Here is a 15,511-nt window from a genome sequence, read left to right on the forward strand (position 1 = left end):
GACCCTCCTCTGGATCCGTTCCAATAGCAGCACATTCTTTCTCAGCTATGGGGCCAAAAAGGAATGCCCACAATACTCAAGTGCAGTCTGACAAACCCACAGCATTGCATCCTTACTTTTATATTCCAGTATTTGTGAAATACCTGCTAACTGCATTTGTCTTCCTTACTACTGACTTAACCTCCAAGTTAAACTTAGGGAATCGTAAGACCCTTAAGTCGCTTTGCACCACCACTTTCCGAATTCATTCCCCATTTAGAAAACAGTCTACATGTTTATTCCTTCAACTAATGTACATGACCATACACTTCCCGACACTCATTCCCTCTGTCACTTCTTTGCCCAAGCTTCTAAAGTATCCAGGTTCTTCTGCAGTCTCCCTGCTTTCTCAACACTGCCTGACCCTGCACCAATATTTGTACCATTTTCAAATTTGACCATAAATGACAATTCTGCCATTCAGATCATTAACATGTAATGTGAAAAGTAACAAACCCAACACCGACCACTGCGGAACGCCAGTTATCACCAGCAGCCAATGAGAAAAGGACTTCATTTATTCCCACTCATTGCCTCCTGCCAGTCAGCTAATTTTCTATCCATGCTAATATCATTCCTGTAATACCATGGGGTCTTATCTTGTTTCACAACCTGATGTGCAGCACCTTGTCAAAGGCCTTGTGAAAGCAGATCAATATCCCCTCTTGCCTCTTTTTTTTTACTCTTTACATATCTGGAAAAAAATTGTGTGCTCTTCTATACAACTGGCTAGCTGACCTTCATGTTTTATTTTTTCCCTCATTGTTTTTAGTTGCCTTCTGTTGGTTTTTAAAAGTTTCTCAATGCTCTCACTTACCAATAATTTTTTGCTATATTGCTTTATTTTTGGCTCTATATTATTTTTTTATCAGCCATGGTTGCCTCATTCTCCCTTTAGAATACTTATTCTTTGAAATTAACCAATCTTCTGAATTACTCTGAGAAACTCCAGAAATTACTACTCTATGTCATCCCTGCTAGTGTCCCCTTCCAATCAACTTTGGCTAGCTCCTCTCCCATGCCTCTGTACTCCACTGTAATACTGATACATCTGATTTTATCTTCTTCCTCTCAAACTGCAGGAGGAATCCTATCATATCATGATCTCTGCCTCCTAAGGGTTCCTTTGCCATAAGCTCCCTGATCAAATGTTCACTGCACAACATCTAATCCAGAAGTAATACACACAGAATACTGAATGAACTCAAAAAGCCAGGCAACATGTTTGGAGAGGAATAAATGCCTTTACCCTAGTAGGCTCAACTATAAGATGGTTTAAAAAAAAGCATCTCATAGGCATTCTACAAATTCTTTCTCTCGGGATCCAGCACTAACCTCATTTGTTCAATCTACTTACACAGTGAATTCCCCCATGAAGATTGTAACATTGCCTTTTACATGCCTTTTCTTTCTCCTGCTGTAATTTGTATCCCACATTCTACAGTTCAGGGGCCTGTATATAACTCCCATCAGGGTCTTTATTCTCTTGCAGTTTCTTAGTCTATCCACAAAGATCCTACATCCTCTGATCTTATGTCACTTCTTTCTAAGGATTTGATTTTATTTTTTGCCAGCAGAACTATTCCACCCCTTCTTCCCACCTGCTTGTGTTTTTGAAATGATGTGTATCCTTGAATGTTAAGCTAGTCGTGGTCTTCTTTCAGCCACGACTCAGTGATGCCCACAATGTAATACCTCCCAATTTCTAACCATACTACAAGATCAGCTACTCTATTCCATATACTGTGTGCATTGAAATATATCACCTTCAGTCCTGTATTCATCACCCTTTTTAATTTTGACCCCGTGTTACCTGAAGTTAAATTCTCCTCCCTTTCTAAATTTTTTCTTTTTTTTAAAATTTTGGAGAATGTCATAACCTCTCCTTCCCTTTTACTTCATGCATACTTCTCCAAAATGCTAAAGCCACAGCCACAGCCCTAGTTATATGATTCACCAGGACCCTGGTCCCAGCATGGCTCAGGTGGAGCCTGACCATCGGGACAGCTGTTTCCTTCTCCAATACTAGTGCCAATATGCTACTGAACTTTAACCCACTTCTCCCACACCAATCTCTGAGCCATCTCATATGTATTCAGCTCTCTGATCCTATAAACCCTGTACCAATTTGCATGGGCTCAGGTAGCAGTCTAGAAATCATTACCTTTTATGGTTTTGCATTTTAATTTAGTCCTAAACTGCTCAAATTCCCTCAGCAGATGAGTTAGAAAAACAGTATTTTTCATCAAATGAGTTACAATAACTTAAGTGTTAATAGTCAATCCCAAAAGGAACTGACAATTTACATCCTAGAGTTTTGAAAGACTGTTTATCATCCTCCAAAATTATTCTGAAATTGTTCTTGTGAATTGGAATGTATCAAGACCAAGAGATTAGCCCAATGTCAGCAGTTGGAGAAATGCTGGATTTTACATTGATTCAACAACTGTATCAAAAATTATAGAATGGAACAGAGTCAGTGCAGATTTTATGAAAGGAAAATTATGTTCAGTTAATTGTGTGAAAAGGTGACCAGTAGGATAGATAAGCAGGGACTTTTGATAAACTGCCACACAGGAAGTTTTGTTAACAAGTTTAGAGTACATGTAATTAACCTCAATTACACTGAGTTGGTTTTCAGAAAAAAGAATAAGTGAGCATAGATGGGTCTTTCTCAGGTTGTCTAGGGCATGATCTATATCCATGGCTTGACTGAAACAACCAATGGTCATATGCTAATTATACAAAACCAGGTGAGATAGAGACTACAGAGGAGGATACAAAGAGGGTTTAACATAATATGAACAAGCTAAGTGGGGGAAGAACGTGGCAGATAAACATGTTGAAAATGTTCAGTTAATTACTTTGGAGTGCAAAACTGAGAAACTGAGTATGCTTTAAATTGAGAGACTATGTAATATTCATCTTCACTTGGTATACATAAGCCACTAAAGGTAACAGCATGTGTGGCAAATGCTTAGGAAGGTAAATAGTACATTCACCTTTTTTATGAGGGGAGCAACAATCTGCTGGAGCAGGGGTTCCCAATTTTTTTTGTGCCATGGACCCCTACCTTTAACTGAAGAGTCTGTGGACCCCACATTGGGAATCCCTGTGCTGGAGGAATTCAGATGTTTGGGCAGCATCTGGGAAGAAAAGGAATTGTCAACATTTTGGATTGTGACCCTGCATCAGTCCTAGTTCTAGCATCTGCAGTTTGTATCTCGTCTTTATTATAAGAGCATTTGAATACAAGAGTAAAGATGTATGATTGCAATTATACATCACCTTGGTTACTCAACATCTTAAGTATATATATCTAAGTATCCTTAGCTAAAAATTAATTTATTTGCCATATCAGGAATAATTCAAAGATTACAGGAATCACAGGTTTGTCATGAGTTGAGATCTGACATACTTGACCAGATGTCTTTGAAGTTCAGAATGAAAGGAGAGCTCATTGAAACTTATGTACACAGCTCAACAGACAGAAAGCAGGGAGCTTGCTTCCCCTGACTGCAGAGTCTAGAAATAGAAGACAGTCTCAGAATACGAGGTTGATTAATTAGGACTGAGAGAAAGAGAATTTGCTTCAAGTAGAGTCTGGTGAACATTTGTAATTATCAGAGGTTTGAGGAGCCTCAATCACTGAGTTTATTCAACAAGAAACCAATGAGTGTGAAGGGATTCAAGAGATATAGGGATAGTGCAAGAAAATGCTCCTTAATTGGAAAATCAGCCATGATCTCAAAGAATGGCTGAGTGGGCTCAAAGGCCAAATCCTATTCTTATTACCTAAAAGTAACATTAAAAACTGCTTTGATCCCACTGTCAGTGTAGTTTACATGTTTGTTACAAAAGGAACTTCAGAAAAACTAGCCAATAAAATAGTTCATGCTCCAAACATTTTAAGCAATTAACATAAAATATACTTAGAATTAAAAACTTGAGAGTTTATTTAATTTACAGTAGGCCACTTAGGTAAATGCAAAAACAAGTACTTTTAGTTGTACTGTACTTTTATTGTACTTTGCAATCTTCAGATAAATCTCCAGAAGGTAAAACACCCAGATTATACTTAGTCCTTCATGTACCTAACACAATTACTTTGAATAACATTTTTATAGAAATTATCTAATCCATGTTTTACAGCCGTGCTTTCAGGTTTTTACATGCTAAAATTCAGTGTTCAATTTTGTTTGGGTGCTCAAACAAGACGGAAGAAGTCCTAAAAACCTGACTGACCCCGAGTAAAAATTGCCATTATGCCGCCCAACTGTGATTTTTGTAATTTATAAGTTTTTCCAGTTTGTTTTTTTTTAATACGCAGAATTATTTCTCCAGTTCACAGTAGCATTGGTTAATTCTTTGTCGAACAAAAAGACACATCAGTTTCTGGTTAATTATTAAACGGATACTGAAAGAGTTCACCTGGCAGGCAGCCGCCACAGGCGATCAAGTGGAAAAGACGTGTTGGATGCAAACTGAGCCTGGAATCGCTACTCCCGTCTAATGAAAGTGTTCAGTTTCCGCTGGTTCCCGGTGGAAAGCCTCGGGAACGCGTGCAGCGCCTCGGGAACTCACTCACGCTTTCCTGTGAGGTCCTGGGCAATGTCTCAAATCCAGCACAACCTTCATTGAGGTTAATGGTTTGTTTACATTTTAACACTGAGAAACTGTCCAACAAGAATCTCGCAGAGGAGGGTAAGTTGTCATAATATGATGCATACTCCGATTTTCATTAGTGTTTTCTTAAACCGAGAGTTCCTTTGCCCTCCCGGCCCAAATGTCAGTCCGTGATTAGAGGCTTCTGGGGATCACCTGAACTGCATCGGCCTGATATTAGTCAATGTAACGTCCTTTAACACCATCCACTCCCACCCCCCAATAGTATGAGTTCTCATTACAAAACCAAGCCGGTTTGAATCCTTGGGAGTAGGCAGTGTGTGCAAGATTTTTAAAAAAAAAGTGACAGCGGGAGATGTGCCGTCGATCAGGCAGCTCCTGTGGAGAGAGAAATAGAGGCAAATCTATTAAATCGGCGATCTTCCGTTGAAACGGAAAAATAAGAAAACATTCGTGTTTTAAATTCCTGAGGGGGAGGGGACACTTGCAGAAATTTAGGGGAATCTGCGTTAAAGATGGAGATCGATTTCCCGGGTGACAATTATTGGTGCAGTTAGGAGGGTGATTATTCACAGTTGTTCTATCAGAAGAAGGTGTAAATTGAAAGAGTTCACGACGCTAATATTTGTAATGTTTATTGAATTTAAACTTGCATAAGTCTAAAAGTAGCGCTCAACGGCTTCAGGAAATTTTACATTTTGGGATTTACAACTAGAATGAAACAGGAATGGATGCACGAACGCTGTCATACAGTTGAATGTACATTGTTTCTAAAAAGTTAACATTTTTACCTGTTAATTGTCATTTGACTTCTTTCTCCCAGGTGTCCTATAATCTAAACTTTTTACTGAATAGTTTTGTGCATCTGAACTTCAGTTTATCTCTTTTCCATGCCTATCCTCTTTCACGTCGAATATCATTGGTTAAGGAGAAAATCTGTTTCGTCATTTGGTGACTCAACGATCAATGGCTTCGGTGCTGCAATTTTTTGCTGAATAGGTGAACTAGTGGAGACTTTTGTGAGACATAGTGTTGGTGGTCTGACCCCAGCAGGTACTGCTTGAGCAAAGTTTGTTTAATTGATGAGAGGATAGGGTCTTTTAAGAGACTCTGGGCAGGTACATGGAGATCAGAAAAATAGAGGGCTATGGGTAACCCTAGGTAATTTCTAAGGTAAGGACATGTTTGGTACAGCTTTGTGGGCTGAAGGGCCTGTATTGTGCTGTAGGCTTTCTATGTTTCTAGGATAGGATAATGCTCAAGTGAATATAAACATTGGTTCAGATTAATTGTCCATCACTCAGATGTGATTCAATGTACTTTCAGTTTGAGAGTCGTGTATTTTTCCATTGTGATTGGGTACTCTGTCTTCTGATCTATCATGATTCAACTACCATGTGATTTGATTTTTGTACCCGCTGCTTTCATCATGTGGATCTGCTTTTCAGTGAGACCATGGAGACACAGCTGAGAATGGAACCAAGGGAGCAAGTAAATTTAGCTGGATGAGATTTGTGCCCCAAGTGATAAATAGCTAGTACCAATTAAAGGTCAAAGTAAATGTATTATCGAAGTATGGATATGTCACCATATACAACCCTGAGCTTCATTTTCTTCTGAGTATACTCAATAAATCCAAAACAGAATGGATTAGCCATAGCCATGATGATTCTATTAGCCATAATAGAATCAATGAAAGACCACAGCAACTTAGGCATTCACCCATGTGCAAAAGACACAAACTGCAAAATACAAAAAGAAAGTAAAAAAAAAGCAATAAATATAGGGAACATGGGAGGAAGAGCCCTTGAAAATGAGTCCTTAGATTGTGGGAACATTTCAACGATGGGGCAAGTGAAGTTATCCACTTTGGTTCAAAAGCCTTATGGTTGAGAAGTAATAACTGTTCCTGAACCGGGTGGTGTGAGTCATGAGGCTCTTGTACCTTCTTCCTAAAGGTAGCAGCGAGCAGAGACCATGACTAAGGTGGTGGGGTTCCCTGATGATTAATGCTGCTTTCCCGTGACAGTGCTTTGTGTGGATGTACTCTATGGTGGGGAGGTCTTTACCTGTGATAAACTGGGCCATATCGATTAATTTTTGTAGGGTTTTCCATTCAAGGGCATTGGTGTTTTCATACCAGATTGATGCAGCCAGTCAATATACTGTCCACCACACATCTAGAAAAGTTTGTCGAAGTTTTAGATCTTGTGATGAATCTTCACAAACTCCTAAGGAAGTAGAGGTACTACGATGTTTTCTTTGTAATTTCACTTGGATGGTGTGCCCATGATAGGTTCTCTGAAATAACACTGAGTAACTTAAAGTTGCGGACTGCCACCACCTCTCATCCTATGGTGAGGACTGGCTCATGGACCTCCAGTTTTCTCCTCCTGAAGTCAACCATCAGCTCCTTAGAGTGACATTAAGTAAGAGGTTGTTGTTGTGGCAACACTCAGCCAGACTTTCATTATCCCTCCTACACGCTAACTCATCACCACCTTTTTCCCTCCCCCCCCCCCACCTTATTATTGTGGCATCTTCCCCATCCCTTCTCAGTTGGCTGAAAACGTTGACTATCTGTTCATTTCCACTGATGTTGCCTGACCTGCTGCATTCACCCAGCATTTTGTCTGTGTTACTTTGGATTTCCAGCATCTGCAGACTTTCTCGTGTTTACAATAGTATCAATAATGAAGCACTTGGATAGGTGCATGGAGGGGAGGAGCTTGGAGGGATGTGGGCCAAACGCAGGAAGTTGGGTTTAATTAGGTGGACAACATGGTTGGCATGGACTTGTAGGGCCAAAAAGCCCACATCATGCGTTATTACTCTTTGACTGTCTTATCTTTCCTAAAAAGGTAAAAGTTGCTTTCAAATTCGGATCACTGTAAAAGTAGAGAGCATTGAACTAAACATCTTGTATGTTTCATGTGGTGATTCAAGTTAATTTATTATCAAAGAATGTATAAATTATACAACCCTGAGATTTGTTTGCTCCCAGGTAGCCACAAAGCAAGAAACCCAAAAGAACCCAATTAAAGAAAAAAAAAGAATAAAAATAAAAGACCAACACTTGATGCGCAATCACACAAAAAAATACAAATCATTCAGACAATTGAAGCAAGCAACAGCATTCTGAACCAAAACTGAGTCCTCAGATCCAAGCCCCAGAGTAACTTGAAGTAGGCCTAAGGCCTCCTTATCAGTTCATATTGGTGGTACGGAGCACAGCAGTCAGGCCTAGACCACTCCACCCAGCGCCTCCCTCCAGTTCCAGATTTCATCGCTCAGCCCAAAGCCGCTCTCAAGCTCTTCAAATTAGCTCAGCGCCCAAAGCGAGCCGACCTCGCTCCTGAGCTATCTATATGGGCACCAGAACTCCATCTGCAATCATTCTGCAACACACCATCTTGGCTCATCCCCCGAACTCGCTTCAAAATGCTTGCCCCTTCACTGTTTCTGTTGATAATTTAACACAATTTACCTCAGAAAAGGGACTTCTGGTGATATCTCTAGTTGGATTTCTTAGCTTTTTGACCACCAGAAAGCTGTCGCACATGTTCGGCAGTGCCATCTTAACTGGAAAAACTGAATCCACCTTAGAGGATGGAAATGAAGTATTAATTTTACTCTTCTGACAATGCTATGTTTTTGGGGGTGGTAGGAAGCAGGAGGTACAAATTAACCACTTGTCATTTTACAAACTGGAAAATTACATTCTTCAAGTCAATTATATTAATAACAGATAAAAATTATCTCTGATCTAAGAATTTCATGTTTGTTGTAACTCATTTTTTAATAAATTAATGAAATATTTATTTATTTGATCAATGAATGAGTAAACATTAAACTTGTGATTATTTATTTATAACCCTAAATTCCATAAAATGAATATTCATTAATGTGTACAAATCTAGTCCTCTGCTTTGTCATTAACAGGTTGATTATATGTTTGAATAGTTTAAAAAGGTTCACAATGCTATATGAATAATTTATTAGTGAGATCAACATTCAGTCCTCCTGGGTTATCTGTTACCCTGGAGATAACTCAAGAAAAAGGGGGAACATTGTTTAAATAAACACTTTTGTTTGCTGTTATTAATGCACCAATGCTGCATTGTTACTTTTTATTAACAGTTGGATTCTCACAAGATTTGTCATTAAGGACCACGGTAATTTATATTATTTTTGGAAACTGTATATGATTAGCATATGTGTTTGGAGGAAAGTTAAGTCAAATAAGCATTTCTAATTAAAATTTTAAATCAAATGTGCATATTTTTTTCTCAAACTTCCATTTATCCCATAGGCTTGTTTGCACAGTCCACGTTGTCTTCATTTGGCCCATGGGTCTGTTCTTTGTACAGCATTCCAGATGGTCTCATTCCCTGTTCTGTCCTCTTAACAAAATGTGTTTTCTCAACAGTCTATCTGATAAAACCTGAAGAACTTTACTTTGTAAGGATGATGAAAACTGGGGAGTTTCAGATTAAAGTCAGTCTGTTTTTATAGACTCCTCCATATCTTTTTGCCTATCATTCTAAACATATGGTGCAAATCACAAAACATGTGTTCATGGGAACAGTCTAACTAAAGCCATTGTGTACTATATCAAATATCCACTCGGCCTTCTTTGCTCCAAACAGGGGCAGCACAGTGACAGAAGAACTGCAGTGGGTTCAGTCCAGACATCAGATGCTGCCTCTGTGGAGTTTACACATACTGGCTGTGCCCTCATGGGTATTCTCCAAGTGCTCCAGTTTCCACTTGCATTTCGAACACATATGAGTTCATAGAGTAATTGGTCACTCTAGTGATTGGTAGGATCTGGGAGAGAAGTTGAGGGGAGAATACAAATTGGTGTTAGTGGAAATGGGAGCTTGATGATCAGTGGGGGCATGGCTGGCCCAGTGACCTGTTTCTGTACCACTCTACCTTGAGATTAAGCCTAATTTTACCAATCTAGCCTTACAGCTGAACTCCCATATCCTTAAAAACATATATTTTCTGAACTCTTTCCCATGTTCATGTCATCTCTGGAATGTAATGATGGTGATTGAACACCAGTTTGGGTTAACCTTTTATTATTAATTGAAAGCGCCACATAATCTCCCTCTTTTCTGCTTCTTTTCATGAAGTTTGGGATATGATCTGCTTTAGCATTCATTCTCTCAATATCCTGCCACTTCAAAGATTAATGACCATGTAGGCAACTGTCCCTCTATTCTTCTACGTTCTTTAGAACATTATAATTAAGGCTATAATGTTTCTCATTGTTCTTTTTGCCAGAGCACATCACTTGACACTTCTCTGTATTAAATTTAATTTGCCGCTTGTCCACTCATTCTGTTCGTCCCCATTCACTTGCATTCTTTTGCTGAACTGCTTATTCTTATGCACACCTCCAAAATTTATATCAACTGAAAATTTTGAAATTCTGTTGTGTACACTCTGTAAGTTTTTAAAAAAAAGTTGTGATTCTTGCACCGACTCTGAGAAACACTACCTTCTTCCTCTTCCAGCTCTGAAAAGTATCTGTTATAACATATTCATCCACTTTCTGAGCTTGGATCAATTTATTACAAGTTCAAGGCCAAGGTAGATTTTTAGCTGAGTAGGAATCAAAGATTTGTGGAAACTGAGGCCAAGATAGATCAGTCTCAATTTTATTCAATGACAGAGAAGCAGGACTACAGGGCTCATTCCTGCTTCTATATCCATGTGCAACAATTTATCCACTAATACTAACACTTTTGAAGTAGTGTGTGAGGGATTCACTTGCAGGGCTGGAGCCATTTGAAAATGGCACGTCTCGCTGGGAGTGAGTTTTATTTAAGCCAATAAAGAAAAGGGAGGTGTAAGTGGAGTGGCCATTGTTGGAGTGGGGCTTGGACAAGCACAGACGCAGGCTCTAAGTAAGTTTCCAATAAGTGTTCTTTTTTCTGTTAGTATTTAGCTAGTGCACTGAGAATGGGTCCAGAGTTTGTGGTGTGTTCCTTGTGTGAGAGTGAGTCTCCAGTATCCCTGATAATTACATCGGCATGAAGTGCACCGAGCTGCATCTCCTTTGAGACCTTATTAAGGAACTAGAGTTGCAGTTCAATAACCTTCAACTCATGTGGGAGGATGAGGAGATGATAGATAGAAGTTCCTGGGTGTCAATATCTCTGAGGATCTATCCTGGACCCAACATATCAAGGGAGGGAGGAGAAGATGGCGGCGCGATGCAGTGCGCACGGCCATTCTGAATGATATCATATGTGTTAACTAGGGGGCCGTGCACAATCCTGATTTGATGGAAATAACCATGAGAAGCACGGAGGAACACCTGGAGAAATTTCTGAAATGCCTGCTTCGCTGCCGTTGCTACTGCCCGATCGAGAATCTCCGGAGACGAAGGCCCCAAATCCTCGGCTTTGCCTATTGCCTGTTGCCGGGGCCAGGGTCGAAGCGCTCGGAAGAGATGGTGCTCGGTGTTGGAGAGCTGGTTGGAGGCTTGGAGTTTTCAGACGGACTCGGAGTCAGACTGTGGTCGGATGCTTCCAGGATGCTGCATCGGCAAGTTTGCGGCGTTGGAGATGATGGGACTTTCGAGAGACTTTGAGACTTTTACTGTGCCCATGGTCTGTTCTTATCAAATTACGGTATTGCTTTGCACTGTTGTAACTATATGCTATAATTATGTGGTTTTTGTCAGTTTTTAAGTCGGTTTGTCATGTATTTCTGTGATATCATTCTGGAGAAACATTGTATCATTTCTTAACGCATGCATTACTAAATGACAATAAAAAGAGGACTGCATGTGCTCATACTCTTAAAAAAAAAATCTAAGCTACAAAGGAGGCATGGCATCGGTTATATTTCATTAAGAGTTTAAGGAGATTAGCAAATTTGCAAAAGACACTTTCAAATTTCTACAGAAGTAACCATTCTAACTGGCTGCATCACCATCCGGTATGGGGAGAGGGGTGCTACTGTATGGGATTGAAGTAAGCTGCAGAGAGTTGTAAACTTAGTCAGTTCTGTCATTGGCACTAGCCTCTACAGTATCCAGGACATTTTCAAGGACCAATGCCTCAAAAAGGCGCCATCCATTATTAAGGATCCCAATTACTCAGGTTGTGCCTTGTTCTCATCAGGGTGGAGGTACAGAAGCCTGAAGGCATGTGCTGAACGACTCCAGAACAGCTTCTTCCCCTCAGCCATCCAATTTCTGAATAGACATTGAACCCGTGAACACTACCTCACTACATTTTTATTTCTATTTTTTGCATTACTTATTTAATGTAACTATTTAATATATACTTACTGTAGTTCACCATTCTTGTTTTTTTTTCTATTTTTATGTGCTTCATTGTACTGCTGCCACAAAGGCAACAAGTTTCATGACATATGCCAGTGATGTTAAACCTGAGTCTGATTTTACTGTACAAGGAAGTAGTCACTTCTAAGCTGGAGGAGGCAGGTACCTGTCAGGAGAGAGAAAAGGAATAGGCAGTCAGCGCAGAGTACCCTGTGCCCATTCCCCTCAATAATAAGTGTACTGCTTTGGATACCCTGGTAGGGCGACCTACCAGGGAGAAGCTGCAGAGGGCAGGTCTCTGGCAGTGAATCTGGCTCTGTGGCTCAGAATGGAAGTGGGGGAGAAGGAGTGGGCTGTAGTGAAAGGGGATTTCTTGATTAGGGAAACAAAAAGGAGGTTCTGTGGATGAGGAAGAGATCCTTGGAGGGTTTGTTACCTCCCTGGTACTGGGCTCAGGGACAGCTCAGGTCGAGCCCGCAGCATTCCCAAATGGGAGGGTGAGCAGCCAGAGTACATGGACCACATTGATACCAATCAAAATTCAAAATAAATTTATCAAAGTACAGATCTGTCATCATATACAACCCTGAGCTTCATTTTCTCGCAAGCATACTCAATAAATCCATAGAGATAACAGAATCAATGAAAGGCCACCCAGCTGGGGCGTTCAGAGTGCAGAAGATAACAAACTGTGCAAATTAAAAAAAAGAGACAATAATCAATAAATATTGAGAACATGAGATGAAGAATCCTTGAAAGTGAATCTATTGGTTCTGGGAACATTTTAATGATGGAACAAGTAAAACTGAGTGAAGTTATTCCTTTTGGTTCAAGAGCCTGATGGTTGAGGGGTAGTAACTGTTCCAGACCCTGGTGGTGAGAGTCCTGAGGCACTTGTACCTTCTTCCTGATGGCAGCAGTGAGAAGAGAGCATGCCCTGGGTGGTGGATATCCCTGAATAATTATAGGTTGGTGTGCCTGACACCAATAGTGGAAAAGTTGTTAGAAGGAATCCAAGGGACTGAATATATAAGTATTTGGATAGACAAGGACTGATTAAGGATAGTCAGCATGGCTTCGTGCATGGTATGTCATGATGAAGTGAGCAGAAAAGTTGATGAAGGCGAGGCAGTGGATGCTGTCTCCATGGACTTTAGCAAGGCCTTTGACAAGGTCCCACATGGGAGGTTTGCAAAGAAGGTTCAGTCGTTTGGCACTCGGTGAGGTAATAAATTGGATTAGACGTTGGCTTTGCGGAAGAAGCCAGGGTGGCAGTAGTTACTTGCCTCTCTAACTGGAGGCCTGTGACTAGTGGAGTGCTGCAGGGATCGGTGCTGGGTCCGTTGTTGTTTGTCACCTAAATCAACAATTTGATGATAATGTGGTAAACTGGATGAGCAAATTTGTGGATGACTCCAATAATTGGGGGCATAATGGACAGCGAGGAAGACTATCAAAGCTTGCAGTGGGATCTGGATCAGCTGAAATAATGGGCTGAAAAATGGCAGAAGGAACTTAATGTGGACAAGTGTGAGGTGTTGCACTTTTGGAGGACCAACCACGGTAGGTCTTACATGGTGGAAAGTAGGGCACTGAGGAGTGTGGTAGACCAGAGGGATCTCGGAATACAGATCCGTAATTTCTTGAAAGTGGTGTCACAGCTAGATAGGGTTGTAAAATATTTTGGCATATTGGCCTTAAATCAATATATTGAGTACAGGAGAAGGTATGTTATGTTGAAATTGTATAGGATATGGGTGAGGCCTAACTTGGGAGTATGTGTGCAATTTTGGTCACCTACTTACATCCGTTGGTCTTGCGAGACCATGGATCTGCGCAGGCCTGGGCAAGGTTGTATGGAAGACCAGTAGTTGACCATGCTGCAAGTCTCCCCTCTCCACGACTGTTGTCCAAGGGAAGGACATTAGGACCCATACAGCTTGGCACCGGTGTCGTCGCAGAGCAATGTGTAATTAAGTGCCTTGCTCAAGGACACAACAAGTTCCCTCGGCTGGGGCTCGAACTCACGACCTTCAGGTTGCTAGTCCAATGCCTTAACCACTTGGCCATGTGCCCACCTACTTACAATGTTTGTACAAGGAAGGTATCAACGAGATTGAAAGAATATAGAGAAAATCTACAGGGATGTTGTCAGGACTTGAGAACCTGAGTTATAGGGAAAGGTTGAATTGGTTAGGAATTCATTCCCTAGAATGTAGAAGATTGAGGGAAGATTTGACGGAAGTATACACAATTACAAGAGGTATAGATAAGGTAAATGCAAGCAGACTTTTTCCACTGAGCTTGGGTGAAACTTCAACTAGAGGACATGGGTTAAGAGTGAAAAGTGAAATGTTTAAGGTGAATGTGAAGAGTAACTTCTTCACTCAGAAGATGATGAGAGTGTGAAACGAGCTGCCAGCACAAGTGGTAGATGTGGGGTCGTTTTCAACATTTAAGAGAAATTTGGATAGGGACATGGATGAGTGGGGTGGCAAGGTGAAAATATGTCTCTACCAAAGGAGGTGTAAGGTGCTCCTTCCCTCTGCTAGCCTGCTGGTCACTCTTGGGCAAGGTGCAGCACCTGCTTTGCCTCCCAGCCCCGGATGAGGGTCACGTGGAGCCATGGGAGCAGGTGGTGGATGGTCGGATGAGCAGCTGGTGCATGTCATAAATCCTGGTTATACGACCACTGACACCTGGCAGACAATCTCTGAAGAGTAATGGTAACAGCTAGGGTGACCCGTTTTGTAAAGACACTGCAGAAGAAGGCAATGACATACCACTTCTGTGGAAAATTTTACCAAGGTCAATCATGGTCATGGATAGACCATGATCGCCCATGTCATATGATACTACACAGAATGAACGAATGAACAAACTTGCATGAGAGGGGTACAGAGGACTATGCTCCAGCTGTAGGTTGATTGGACTAGGCAGATTAATGGTTGGGCACAGAATAGATGGGCCGAAGGGCTTGTTTCTGTGCTGTAGTGTTCCCTAAGTAACTGCTCCTTAAATATTCTTAGATGGTTACCTGATCTACTTTGTGCAAAAAAAAGTTCCTGCAACCCATCCAGCACCATCTCTTTAGATATGCCTTGTCTTTTAATTTTCCTTTATCTCACAAGGATATGACATTCACAGTAATTTAGGGGTTACTAATTTCAGTCCTTGTGCTAAATTGACTCCCTGACTAATTAATCTCCTGCCTGTAGAACCTCCCTGAATAATTTTCTTCAATGTATAGACCACCTTCAAATTGTTTTCAACCTCGGCTAATCGGTGGTTAGCGTGACAGATAACCCGCAGAGTTTTGAACTTCCTGCAGTTACCTGGCCTTTTGGCTGGGCACCCCCTTGCTTTCCTGAATTCTGCATCTCAGGAGTGCTGTACAAGCCAGGGCACTTTGAACCTTCTCATGTTCAGATATTAAAATTAAGACATTTTTAAGATTTAACATTTAAAAGAAAAAGCCCATCTGTTTTGTGCTGAACCATTAATCTCCCTAGTCCCATCAACCCGCACCTGGACATTGCC

At 40.8% G+C, this 15,511-nt stretch overlaps 1 protein-coding gene across 11 annotated transcripts in view; it reads left to right on the forward strand.

The window, feature by feature from the left end:
* Positions 1-4,504: 4,504 nt before the first annotated feature.
* Positions 4,505-15,511, forward strand: part of myo3b (myosin IIIB) — a 484,195-nt gene continuing 473,188 nt past the window's right edge. For 10 of the 11 annotated variants that reach the window (XR_011886449.1, XM_072261905.1, XM_072261912.1 and 7 more), the window contains exon 1: positions 4,505-4,743. Coding sequence is in view for 9 of the 11 variants with exons in the window: in XM_072261905.1 (XP_072118006.1) it covers positions 4,686-4,743 (58 nt within the window). In the remaining 2 variants the exon portion in view is untranslated. The remainder of the gene's footprint in view (positions 4,744-15,511) is intronic. The other variant, XM_072261913.1, reaches the window with a different exon arrangement.

This window comes from Mobula birostris, chromosome 6, assembly GCF_030028105.1.
Source record: "Mobula birostris isolate sMobBir1 chromosome 6, sMobBir1.hap1, whole genome shotgun sequence".
NCBI lineage: Eukaryota > Metazoa > Chordata > Chondrichthyes > Myliobatiformes > Myliobatidae > Mobula > Mobula birostris.